The sequence below is a fragment of the Carassius carassius genome, chromosome 20 (genome assembly GCF_963082965.1).
Source record: "Carassius carassius chromosome 20, fCarCar2.1, whole genome shotgun sequence".
Taxonomy (NCBI): domain Eukaryota; kingdom Metazoa; phylum Chordata; class Actinopteri; order Cypriniformes; family Cyprinidae; genus Carassius; species Carassius carassius.
The window spans coordinates 30,413,938-30,427,694 of NC_081774.1; the positions used below are offsets into that span (position 1 = coordinate 30,413,938).

A 13,757-nucleotide genomic window follows, 5' to 3' on the forward strand; every position below is an offset into this window, starting at 1 on the left:
TTATGTTTACATTTTATGTGGGCAGGGCCCCATATTAGTTATTGAAACGGGCCCCCAGATGCTTAAGGCCGCCCCTGCCGTACACACCGCTTCAATGGAGGGACAGAAAGCTCTCGGACTAAATCTAAAATATCTTAAACTTTGTTCAGAAGATAAACGGATGTCTTATGGGCCTGGAACAACATGAAGGTGAGTTATTCATGGTATAATTTTGCTATTTGGGTGAACTAACCCTTTAAGCTATACTACACACAATGTTTTAATGCATATCTTTTTCTAAGCCAGGAACCCAGAGATTAGACTATAGGGCTATCACATAAACGTTATTTAAACCAGGTCCACATTAATGATATGATGATGATATTATTATTATTATTGACTCATATATATATATATATATAACAGATCACAGTGATTGCCTGATGATGAGTGACAGGTGTTTGCTTGTGAGAAGACGTGCTACACGAGTAGGACGAGAGAGTTTTTAATTAATCTGAAGTCACATGTGTATAGACAAGAGGTAAATTAATGTGTTTCTTCTTCTAAGCTGTTCCAGACGAGCTACTTTTAGGGCTAAAATACTTCATGAATTACTCTTAGTAAAACACAAGTTATGAGTGACACGCCCATTATTTTTAGGAGTCTCTCTTAAATTCACCAGTTAGGAGCTACTTGTAGATTCTTTGTGAATGCGGCCCCAGGTAAAAAAAATAGTTTAGAACAATTGATATTGATTGAGCAGTAATGGAGCACTCTGATACAAACTACTTTTGTATTTCAAAAAGTTGAGCATAAAACATATATGAGCAATAGTATAATAACAATAATAATAATTAAATAAAAAGATTAGATAGATAGAAACGATAATAGCTCATAATAATAAAATAACTTTTACCTTGCTTAGTAAACAAAAATATTACAACAATAATAAAACACTACAAATAATCAGGCCACAAGTTTCCAATAATTGTTAAGCTCAAATGAATAAATTCTTCTCACTACAGATTTCCTCAGTTTGTGTCTAGTGTAGGGCCAGTATAAACTAATCTGGGTTTACTCACAGCTGCACACATTACAGACTGCTCTTCACACACACACACACACACAAAGCTGATGCGGAGAGCGAATCCAAACACACGTATCACGTCAATTCTATTCAGGGTTATTACAATAAACTAATACTAAAATCATAAGTCTTTCATTAATTAAAATAAATACATTTTACCAGGAGTTTGATTTTATTATATACTGTACGTTCGTTTATATAAGTTTACCTTGATGTAATAAAATATCTAGACTGAAATAAAAATTAAAAAGGCATTAAAAACTATTACTTATAAAAATAAAAAAAACAACTACAGAAACTATGAAAAAAAAAAAAAAAAAAGTAAATCATAACAAACTTCAAGTTTGTCGGTCACTGATATTCAAATCACTGCAAGTACATTTTTGCAAGTAACTGCAAAATCAGAACTTCTAAGACCATCAAAATGTGAAATGAAACTGGTTTAATAAATCAGACATGAGCTCTGCATTATTTTTTTTTTTATTTTTTTTTTTAAGAAGCATGCAAGAGAAAACATGGCAGCACAAAATAAGCTCTGCAAAAGAAAGGGAAACGTTCCCGCTGTACTGTCCGCTGCTGACAAATAAAGAGTTGCTCATCTCAAGAAGCAGCAGTTTGGCATTGTGTGGTTCACCACAGACATGTGAATTAAACTCTATGCCTGGGCTGTTGAGCCCAGAAGACAACTGCACGGTCCTGGCTTTCCTAAAAAATCATTTGTAAAAATAAAAAAAAAGCTAAAACATTAGAAATGTAAATTCTACGAATACATTTCGTGTCAGTTGCAAAATGGATACTCCTATTGTGCAAAATTTTCAAGCCTTTAAAAGTTTATTCAAATTTTATGAACTAGAACCAGTTTTGAAGAGGTTTCTCGAACAAATAAACCATGCATCTTAAAAAAAAAAACAAATCCTCACGTGCACGCAGAAGAGCATGAACCGCAGGCATCTGGTTTTAGTTACAACGCAAGATTTGAAAGTGTGTTTTCCAATAACGGTGTTACATTCACAAAATACATTTTTAAAACGTTTTGGGTGATGCATTGATTGCGATAAAAGAACATCATTCATCCCCACAAAAACTACTACTACATCGGTTTGCCTAAAAGAGCATCACGAAACCCTTAGAAACAACTTCTGACGTTTTTGGGAGTGTCTGTAAACATGTCTACAAAGGGCTCATTAAACACTTGTTCAAGTACTGGAGTATCTTTATGACCACGAGGAATGCTTTGGAAAGTGCAATACACAAACAAACGGCTTGACAGTCGCCTCCACTCGTAACATCGAGCGGGATCTCTTCAGTCTTAGTGTGCGGCGTGGACGGGAAATGCCAGCCGGACGTCCAGAGCCTGGTTGTGCTGCGCCAGCGAGGTGTGATGATAGTGCAGGACCAGATCCTTCAGAGACTTGTGGAGATCGAAGGGCTCGACGAAGCCGTAGCCGCGCTCCGTGTGACGAATCACACAGTGCCTCACCTGACTGCCAACCCTGTGGAAGAAAAAAAACTATTAAAAATGATGCATGATGCATTGCTACACAACTAACCGAAATCCTAAGATATTTTACAAATACTATGCTTTAAAGGTTGTACTCTTTTTGTGCCTTGCCTATTGGAGAGACCTGAAGAGGCATGTTGATCTGGGTCTATCATGCCGAGAACTCATGTGTTTGCATAAATGATGCATTTAAAAGTTAATGACCAAAAGTATCGTTATAAAAGTTCACTGTGTTGCTGCCGATGAAGTATAACGTGAATAACATTAAATAAAAATAATTTACATCAGGTTAGACAATCACTCAAATCCGTTTATCTACTGGTCACGTATATCTGCCATGTTTGTAGTTTTTAACACTTTTTGCGTGTTTGTAGTTCTAACCGAATCCTCATCTACCGCGCAGTTTGTTGTGGGCAATATTAGCCTTTAGCATGTGCATTGATCTGCACTTCTAATTCTAACCAGTAGACCATCCGGGAATATTTGGCATACTATGATTTGGGACAAAATTATGTTTTCAAATATCATTTAGGATGGATAGTACATGAATTAGATCGCACAGATATGCACAGCTCCAGACACACTTAAAATGTAATTGTGGCTTTACAAAAATATTGTGAGATTATTTTAAAATCGCCCCACTAGCAGATATTTTTTTCTCATTTTAAACAATTTTGATACATAAAACTTAATATCATATGCTATTTTGCTTCTCAAGTAAATGTATCTTGATTCAAGTGTTCCTGTGGCTCAATGGTTTAGATATTTGTACTAGAAAACAAGACAAAAGCATGCAAGTATGAAAATCATTTTCAGAGTCTTTAGACTAGTTTTGCGATACTTGATTGTCTCATGATATGAGAGTATGAATATTAGGATGTTTATTTGATGATTTAATAACATCTCTTATTAAAATGTTGAGCATAAAAAAAACTCACTCATGGCCTTACAAATCTTTATGACTTTCTTAGCTCTAAGATATTTTGAGAAATGTCTGTTTTTATTGTCCATAAATTGGAATTCATTGCACAGCAAAACTGCTTGATTAAGAAATGTATATCTTCTGTGTTTTGCAGAAAAAACAAGTCATTCAGGTTTGAAGGAATATGAGGGTAAAGTAAATGACAGAACTTGTTTTCTGGGTGAACTTTCCCTTTAAGGTTGATTCAAATCATGAATCCGTTCGATTTAAATTGAAGAGGATTTCAACAATCGTTCCATAATGCAAACTGTGATTGACTGCTCTTTACTTTTTGGGACAGAATAGGAAGCAATGTGTAGAAGACGCCAAAAACAAGTCTCCATATGAGACTATATAGTCTCTAAAGAGGAGAAGGCATTTCTATGTTGTGCTAACAAACAAACAGCGATGCATTTCAGTTCTCACATGATGAAGTGACTGAAGACTTACACCACGGAGCAGGCGTAACAGTCCTGGCTGCTGCTGTTGCGGATCAGGAAAGCTCCAGACGGTTTTCCCCGGAGAAGCTCCTCTGCTTGCCGTCGACCAAGATCTCCCACAAACCAGCTCTCCTCCTCCAGCAGCTCCACGCTCTCCTCTCGCTCACATTCAGACCTGAGAAACAAGCAGAGCTCAGTTTGTCTGTGAGCTCAGAGCACACCATTTAGCAGCCGTTGTCCCTTTGTGTCTACAGAGCTTACAGAGCGATTGCATCAGACCCCCGCTCGCCCCCTTTGACTTCATTAAGAAACCAGAAACTAAGCGGCTTCAGAAGGTGCCTTGTACTGAGGGGCTCAGAGAAGTACAACAATACGATCCGTTTTAATCAAATCAATGGTGACCGGCAGAATGTTTGTAGAAATACAGTAAAAGTAATAATTCATTACTGGTCTTTTCCAAGTCTGGTGTCACACACGTCAAAGATTATCCGTTTAATGAAAACTTTGATTCATTAAGCCTAAACTAAATCATAAAGTGATCGTGTGTCTTTAAAAGACTTGCATTAAATCACTTCATTCAAATGGCTTTCCTCCCGTTAAGGCACTCATTGAAGGGTCATCATTTTGGGATTTTGGAGGGAGAGAAATCACTGGGGATTCATTCGAAAAATCTAGATTTGCGTTTGCGCTCATTCGACACAGACTTTGTGTTTAAATGGCAGTATTCTTGAGGTTTAATATTCACAGACACTAGTCCACATCACGATTCATTTATGTGTACAGCCCTACTTTTGATTTATTAATTGAAAGTGAATGTAGCATCATCATGTTGCCTGCACAGGAATGTACGAACAACCACTGCATCCATTCCAACTACACATATAACAACATCCTGATTTATCATTAGATTGTACGCTTCATTCCCAGAGAAACACTGGAGCTCTTTCAGCTCTGTGTGATTGAGTTAAACATGATCATATGGACACTCACTCTTTCAGCTCACTGTGGACGGTTTCTTGGAAATCCTTGCAAGAGTTCTCTTGAGAATAACACCGTTCTTCAGCCGTCTCTGTTGTGCTGACGTCCTCCAGGGTTTTTCTCCTCTGGATTTCCTGGAAAGAAACAGGGAAAACCTTATAAAAGCAATGCACTCGATATGCTTGATAGACATTTCTTCTTTTCTTTTTAACAAGAAGATGAAAAAAACGAAACTAAACCAAAACTGAAATCAATGCCTTTAAACTAAAATAAAAAATAATAATAATAAATGTAAAAAATAAAAAAAAAAAATCAGTAGCTGTATTAATATCAGTAATACTGGCCTTCATTCATAAAAAGATGTCATTTAAACAAGTATTTAAATTTAACTGTGAAATTATTACATAAAAAAATATATTAAAAACGTACAAAAACATTTCTTTTTTTATTGCGATTAATCACAGAAAAAATGTGTGATTAATCTAGTTAAAGTTTTTAATCGATTGACAGCACTAATATATACATATATATACATATATATATATATATATATATATAAATACAAAAATGAATTGAAGAAATATACTAAAACAGAAATTCAGTTACGAATTGAAAATATTTAAAAAATAATAACAATTAAAAAACAAAAACACTATACTATTTTAAACCGATCCCATGGCGCACCTGTAACAGTGTGGTGCAAGAGTCATAGAGCCGCTCGTACTCTGCCGTCTTCTGAAACAGTCTCAAACATTCCTGGAGCTTCTCTCTGGTCGCACTCAGAAACTCTTCCTTCACAGGCAGATCCTGAAAATGCAATGCGTTTCATCACTCAAGGTGTTGACTTGTTGGAGGGAAAAAAACAATACGTTAACACAAGATGTCTTCTAGCACAGATTTTCCCATGAGACTCACAGTGAAGGTGGGCAGCGGCTTGCAGTGGGACACAGGGTACGCCAGCGTGACGTCCAGGGAGCTGTTGTACTGCACCAAGCTGCGATGCCTGTAGAAAGAGATCAGATCCGGCACAGAGCTGAACGTCAGAGGCTCCGAGAAGCCAAATTTCTCATCTTGATGGTGGATCCTGATGAGTTTGTTGCTGCCATTGTTCCTGTGGGGATGACAAGAAGCGTTTTCATACATACAGCCTTTTCTGAGAAGGCAATGGATTTCACCGTGAAGAAGTCACACGGAGGTGAAATGACAACAAATCTGGCAACATGCAGTCTTACATTTCTAACATTTTATAGTGATGCAATTTGTGTCAAAAAAAGTCCACTAATAAAAACAGAGTCAATTATCTATACAGTGCAAATAAAGCTTTAAAGTCATCAGTGGTGTAAAGTATTGGAGTAATAATATTAAGTATTATTTTGGGAAATCTGTCTTTTATTTGAGTTTTGTTAAAATACTTTTACATTTCTACAATTATAATTTTTACTGTTACAATTTTATGCAGACTGAAAAGCACATATGAGTGTCATGTTTGTGACTGTGACTTGAAAAACAGGGGTGGGTATATTTCATGAGTGAAAGGTCACTTAAATGCTGTTTTCAATAAAGCAGGAATCCTGAAACATGCAATCCTTACCTGACGGTTAATGTATATTCTCCCGGTCGCTTGCAGGAAGCATCTCGGACCAGGAAAGCGCCATCAGGCATGCCCTGGAGAAGCTCATTCACCTCCTCTCTAATGGTTCAGCACAATGGAGCATGATTGTAAGGGCTATTAATGGAATAATAAGCAAGCAAACTGATAGACACATAAATACTAGACTAAATCTCACCTGGATATATCAGCCCAGTACCACTCGGCCTCCTGTAATGAATCAGCGGGCTCCAGTTTTCTGAGGATGTGATCATCACTACTGATTTCAGCTTAAAGAAACATAATAAAACAGAAGTGTGAGACAATAGGCTACTGGTAATTGTTGCATTTTTAGCCTAGTTTTGTTTTAAAACCTCTATAGTTTTACAATGAATTGCCACTTTGTCAGGTCTTGGTCACTGGAAATTGAAAACAAAACAAACGTGACATTGTTTTATTCACTATATTAAAAAATATTATTTAGATGAATAGATTTATATTTAAAAAAATCTTAAAATAGACATTACATTTAATGTTTTTGAAATATTTCACACAGAAAATATGATTAAGCATGAACATTTTCGCCTTTCATCTTTAAAAATTGCATTTTATATATATATATATATAAATATATATAAAACAAACAACGGAAGCAAGCAAAATCATGGAGGTTTTTTTATTTTATTAGCGTTATATAATAAATAAAAAGAAAACAGAGCAGGCTACTTTTTATTGGCTTTTTTGCTTTTTGTTATATTAAATAAAAGAAAACAAAGAACACAAAAATAAAAGAGAAGCTAGTGTTAACGTTAGTTTACTTTATTTTTAAATAAAACAAGTAACGTTAGTTAGTAAATGGATAAGTGCAAACCTAAAAGGGGCAAGTTTTTATTTTTTTATTTAAAGAAAAGAATTAGAATAGAGAGTGCTAACGTTAGTTGTTGAACGGAAATTATATATATATATATATGGCAAATATGTAAACGTGCAGGCGGAGTCAGAAGCAGCGGCGGTCACGACTTCTTTAATGAGACGCAGATGGGGAGCAGACACAGAAACTTTCATTCTGACCCACTCTCTCATGTAATACTGTTTTCCAGATACAGTATGTTTCTATCATGACTCTGTCCTGAGTTGTGAAGGGACAGCTGTGGACGCTCGGGATTCCCCCGGTATTCCCGCTTGAGCGTTTAACTCTTCTACTACGGAGAAGGTTACGATTTGTGAATATTTACAACTTCAGTTGACATCGACGAGCGGAACTCTACGATTGGCTGGAACTGAAGACTTTGCGAGGCTCATGAATACTAATCGAGTTAGGTGATTGGACGCTCGGAGTCTGTTACCCTGTTTTTATACAGTCTATATGTCTGTTACCAACCAACGTCACCATTGCCTATTTAATATTCATACACTAGCGCTTAGCCATAGTAAACTCGGTAGTTTGGTGCCCGATATTCCTGCTCCGCTGACCCGAATGAACTCAGCGCTGACATGTTGAGACACGCAGATCTCAACGAATCAAGAGCCCAACACGGTTTAACTGACTTTTACATCATACGAACTCACTTTCACAAATGTTACCTTCACTGAAAACTGATGCGTCGTCGCACCGGTGATTAACGGTTGACACTTACGTCGCGTTTGAACCAGAACAAAGGCAGAGTGGCTTAAAACAGACTAAACACCAAATATAAACAAACAAGAAGCGAATAATAGATAAATGAAGTTACATACCAGAGCCAGTAGCGCGGACTCGACTCATTTCGATGTAAAAAAATGGTTCTGCAGACGATGACATCTTTTCTTCAACAATGGATCGTGTTGCAAAAGTGAATAAAGCCCTTTTAGAAAACGTAAATAGTATCGTCCAATAATTCTAAACGACTATCCGGTGGCTATATCGAAGATATCGAAGTTAAAAACGGCTTAACAATAATAAAACGGCGGAAAATGGCAGGATTTATTGTCTTACTCCAAGTGTCCAGTTGTTATAATCTGGCAGCCAGTCATTCGAAATAAAATTCTGCAATAAAGCTTAGAATCATCATACAACTCCATGTACTAATCTAAAACTCAAACGAAGGGCATCGCGCCGTGAATAAATCAAACTCGTATAAGGTTTGGGACGATTTAAGTGTCTGAGGACGATACCATTGATATACATGGGGAGAACGTTAAACAGGATGTCGTTGTTTTGTTGTTATTATCACTTTGTTGATATTGTACTTTGTCTTTGCTTTTATACGAATATTCTGTGGAATATATTTTTTCAATTGCGTATTAATTATATCCACTTATTTAAGGCCAGTCTTGTGTCAATGTTAAGTTTCCACCCCCCTCTCGCCGCGATTATGCTACGGTCCGTTTGTGTCCGGCATTGTGCCGTTGGTACTTTTCTCGAACAACTTGTTCAAAGTCATAATTCTGAGTTTTACGCACACCAACACTGTCATTTATGAGGTTTAAGAAATAATAAAAATGTCTTAATGAGTAAAGAAAAATGTCTAAACGATTTTGAAGCCCTTAAATGTTTGAAAGGTCATGGTGCGTTTCGTGCCAGCTGCACATAGAGGGAGTTCCCTCAGTAGGGAACATTGTGTACTGTTGGCATTGTCTGCATGTGACTGTGAAAGTTGCACACTTTCATAGTGTTCAAACACTAGTCCGGATGAGTTTGCAAAGCAGCATACTTCTAAAAACAAAACAAAAAACACAGTGATTTGTGTATCATAAAATCAATTTTAATATTTAATAAAGAACTGCAATAGCCGGCATATAGTAAATTAAGAGAAATGTTATGTGCATAGGCCTGGTTTAACTGGAAAAGTCTGTTCTTTTCTGTTCCTCCGGTTCCTTCCTTGCAAGTAAGGACAGTAATAATAAATAATGCATCACAAACAAAAGCTGACCTCCTCTGTAGGGTGAAGTGAAAACATTTTTTGATGTTTTCACTCATAATATCTAAATGCAGTATTTTATTTCATGGCGATAAGCTCCACATACTGAGATGTCAGAATAGAACTGGTGTTTATTTTTGCTTTTATATGATAATATGACTGAGATGTGTTTATGCATACTGATAACATCAGTTTCAAACACATCTCTGGGTCAAATAAAATTTCCTTTTTGTTTAATACAAACAAATACATAACACAAACGTAATAATACAAACAATCCTCGTTAAATGGAATAAAATATCATGGATTTTGCTTCTGGCAGGATCACATTGCCCTTTTTCAGTGATATGGGTCTATTTCTGGTCGTTTATGGAAAACTATGGCGAGATCAGGACGTGCGTATATCCAGAGCCATGGCCATTGTGTTTCCGGCTTCACAGCTTCATTTAGTCTCTGTTAGCAAGCAAAGATTAGAATATGAATCATTATATATGCTTTGACCTCCACTGCAGTGCATTTGGTTGGTTTTAAGAGCCAACCTGAGTTACGCTGCAAGCATAGTTTCTCTTGCTCTGGATTTATATATGTTATGTATTTCTTAATTTAAGGCATATTTAGTGAATTCTGTCTTCAAATCTCAAATTTCACTTGCATCTTATTTTTTTCTTTAGCTGTGGGTAACAAAGAAACACAATAAAACCACTCTGACATACTGTAAATTAAGGTAATGGTCACATTGTTTTGTGTTTCATAACAGTTACTGTGTGAATTTGACTGTGAAGTCACTAAAAAGCCTATAATACATTTCTATGTATGTGCAGTATTTTTTTGACAGTGATCTGAACTAATTATATTCATGTATAATTTATTTATATAGCTTTTTAATAAAAAAACAGACTCTGAGCAATTTAAAATATAATTCCCTTGAATGTAAAATATAATGTAATATATATATATATATATATATATATATATATATATATATATATATATATATATATGTATGTATGTATATACCGTATATAGCTGCTGATCTGTAAATAAAAAAAATAGCTTTTTACATATATTTTTAAATATGTTTTCAAATATACCAAAAATGGGCAAAAAATATTTTCGTTTGTTTTTGAAAATACATTTTCTAGCAATACAATTTTTTTGCCATTTTCGTGTATTTTTGAAAATATATTTAAAAAATATAAATGTATTTAAAAAATATATTTTGCCCTCTATATACTTCAGTCCAAGAAAATACATTAATATATGTTGAAAAACTATTAAAGCAAATCTCTATTTGTTGTGTATGTATCTCATGTGAATATTTACTACATTTGAGCAAGGAAAATATGTTAAAATGTTAACATACCCCGAACTCTCAAAAATAAGAATAAAATGAAGCAGGCTATTCAATCCACATTTTGGCTATACTGTTAAATTGTAAAGGTTTTTTCTAAATTTTAAAATATATTTTTATATATATGAAGGTTGAAACTAAATATAAAAGTATTTAGAAAATACTTTTATATTGAGCATCCATTTTTTCCAACATATTTTGAATGTTATTTATTTGCTATTTAGCATATTTAAATGCATATACGGCATATTTAAACATATTTTGGCCAGAATTTTTTTTTGTATGGGAAGCATTGTAATACTGAGAAAAATAAAGCATAATCATGAAACAACTAAGTTTTATATAAAAGCAATCTGCAATATAATTGTCACAATAACAACATTTTACAGAGAAACAATTCAATGAGATTTAATATTAGTGATTCCATCAATTGTTTTTTTCTTGTATATATATATATATATATATATATATATATATATATATATATATATATATATATATATATCCATTTCAGTTTTAGTTTTAGCTAGTACATCTTCTCTTTAATCCTCTTCATAGGACTTGAGATATAACTTCATGTGCGTCTGCATCTGCTCCATCGGAGCTGGAATGTGGCATTTGTGTTGGTGTTTGATAAAGAAAGGTCTCTAGCACAGGTCACAGTCTGCAAATGAGGACATGCTATTCCATCACAAACACTACAGGAATAAAATAACTTTGTTTGTGGTTCATTCTGACGCAAGTTTAGTCTTTTGTGGGTTTTTGTTAGGAAAGCATGTGACCTGCGCTCTACTGATAATTGCTCAAGGATCCTAAACACACCTCTGGGCTGATGCTTTAATATGCTTCAGGCTCACTATATTTTGGGAGCATTGAAGATTTGTCACTGTTTTAAAACACTTTTGGAGTTACTGGATGATGAGTAACAGGCTTGTGGCTCGAGGTGATGTGGAAACCATATGGTTTGTGGTGTAATAGGATAAATGTTCCATCATATATATATATATGTAACCCTTTTCGTCTGTGTGCTCCCCCAAAAGGCTCTGCGTTGTGTTTGGGTGATGATTGAATGAGGAGGACACAAAGATCGTTGTCGTTCCAGCGGTGAAGCTTATTTATTGGGCTCTTTATCTGCATCAGCCACTTTTCACAAGGAAAATAGAACTGAATTAAACAACAGCTCCACCCATGTGAAGAAGGGCTCACTTACACAATGATATACTCCTAAAACACAGCTCCCCCCTAAGGCTGGGAGAAACATATTACATCTTGCCTACATCCACCCCCTCTTTCAATGATGCCGTCCCAGTCATCACTAAAAAAACGAAATTAAGTCAGTTTAAATCTTAATATTAACTTTGAAGTGTCTGTGTGGGGTGTGTGTCTGTATAGGTATTGCTAAAGTAGAGCTGCTTCTTCGCCTTAGCCTTTTCCCACACTTTCCTTCCTCTCTCTACCTTCTCCTTATCAATCTCGCTTTGGAGGCCATGTATCTCCAAGGAGAGTCTTTTTGGTGGGCGCCTTTTTCGCTCAGGATATCTCCTCTCTGGCCTCTCAGGATTGGAGACTTCCAATGACGTCTGCTCCCCATTCTTCTCCTCTTCGCTCACAGTCTCTTTTAATTGACTTCCATCCTGTCCATGCTCTTCGTCCACCACATCCTGCCATTCCACACTTGTAAACTGTGTAATAGTGCCACTGTCTACACTTTCAATTGTCTCCACTATTTCCTCTTCTTCCTCTGAAACACCTGAGTCCATTCCAGACACTTCCTCCATGTCAGGCTCTTCTCCGGCAAGGTACTTGGAACTCACCGGGAAAAACATGCACTGGGACAGAAGATTTCGGTGGATGACTCTTTCCCTGTCACCATCTTCTGGACGAACCACATACACTGGAATCCCTGGCTGTTTCTTCACCACAACATATGGATGTGGTTCCCACCTATCAGCCAGCTTCTGTTTCCCCTCGACATAACACACTTTCACCATCACTCTGTCACCAGGTTGGAACATGTGGCTTTTGGCTTTCTTGTCATAGTGCTTTTTCTGAAGATCCTTAGCATGCCTTGACATTCGATCTGCCTCATTATAAGCATAGGACAAGCATTCATGCAGAGTCTGGACATATTCACTGTACTCACATGGCTCTTTTGCTGTTGACAGGCCAAACATGAGATCAACAGGCAGTCGTGGATGTCTGCCATACATCAAGAAGTATGGGGAAAAACCAGTCGAATCGTGTTGAGTGCAGTTGTAAGCATGTGTCAGTGCGTCAATGTATTCATGCCACCTGGGTTTTTTATCAGGATCAAGAGTGCCCAACATATTCATAAGAGTTCTGTTAAATCTCTCTGTGGTCCCATTTCCCTGCGGATGGTAGGGGCTAGTATGAGTCCTTGTAATTCCCGTTAACTTACACAACTCCCTCACTACTGTACTCTCAAAATTTCTGCCTTGATCTGCATGGAGTCTTGCTGGAAAACCAAATTGACAGAAGAAATTCTTCCACAGCACCCTTGCCACAGTGACAGCCTTCTGGTCTTTTGTGGGGTAAGCCTGGGCGAATCTTGAGAAATGATCGGTGACAACCAGGACATTCTCTATTCCTCCCTTAGACTTCTCCAGGACAAGAAAATCCATGCATATGAGTTCCATAGGGGCATTAGTGTGAACGCTCACCAGTGGAGCCTTAATTCCAGTGGGAGTTTTCCTCAGACAACATCTTTCACACTGCTCACACCATGACTTTATTTCACACTGCATTCTCGGCCAAAAGAATCGTTCCCGGAACAGATTCAAAGTACGCTCAAATCCCAAATGACCAGAGTCGTCATGAAGACTTGTTTTAGCCAAAAGTCGCATTTTCTCTGGCAAGACCAGCTGAGCAATGGACCGTCACTGAACATCCTTAACTTGCCTGTAAAGAATTCCATTTTTGACCACCAGCCTCCTCCACTCTTTTAAGAGAAA

General features: G+C 36.5%; 1 protein-coding gene across 1 annotated transcript; it reads right to left on the reverse strand.

Moving 5' to 3' along the window:
- Nucleotides 1-1,493: 1,493 nt before the first annotated feature.
- Nucleotides 1,494-8,644, reverse strand: LOC132096850 (phosphatidylinositol 3-kinase regulatory subunit gamma-like). The gene is made up of 8 exons (XM_059502495.1): nucleotides 8,272-8,644; nucleotides 6,734-6,824; nucleotides 6,538-6,636; nucleotides 5,862-6,057; nucleotides 5,631-5,753; nucleotides 4,959-5,080; nucleotides 3,979-4,143; nucleotides 1,494-2,559 (listed from the first exon to the last, which is right to left on the reverse strand). The coding sequence occupies exons 1-8, from the start codon at nucleotides 8,333-8,335 to the stop codon at nucleotides 2,376-2,378; spliced, it is 1,044 nt and encodes a 347-aa protein (XP_059358478.1). The 5' UTR covers nucleotides 8,336-8,644; the 3' UTR covers nucleotides 1,494-2,375.
- Between the last annotated feature and the right edge of the window lie 5,113 nt (nucleotides 8,645-13,757).

Coding starts and splice junctions, on each gene's coding strand:
- LOC132096850 (XM_059502495.1), bottom strand. CDS start 8,335: ATGTCATCGTCTGCAGAACCATTTTTTTACATCGAAATGAGTCGAGTC. Junction 6,637..6,733: donor TACTGGGCTGATATATCCAG/GTGAGATTTAGT, acceptor CTGAACCATTAG/AGAGGAGGTGAATGAGCTTC. Junction 6,058..6,537: donor GAATATACATTAACCGTCAG/GTAAGGATTGCA, acceptor TCATCCCCACAG/GAACAATGGCAGCAACAAAC.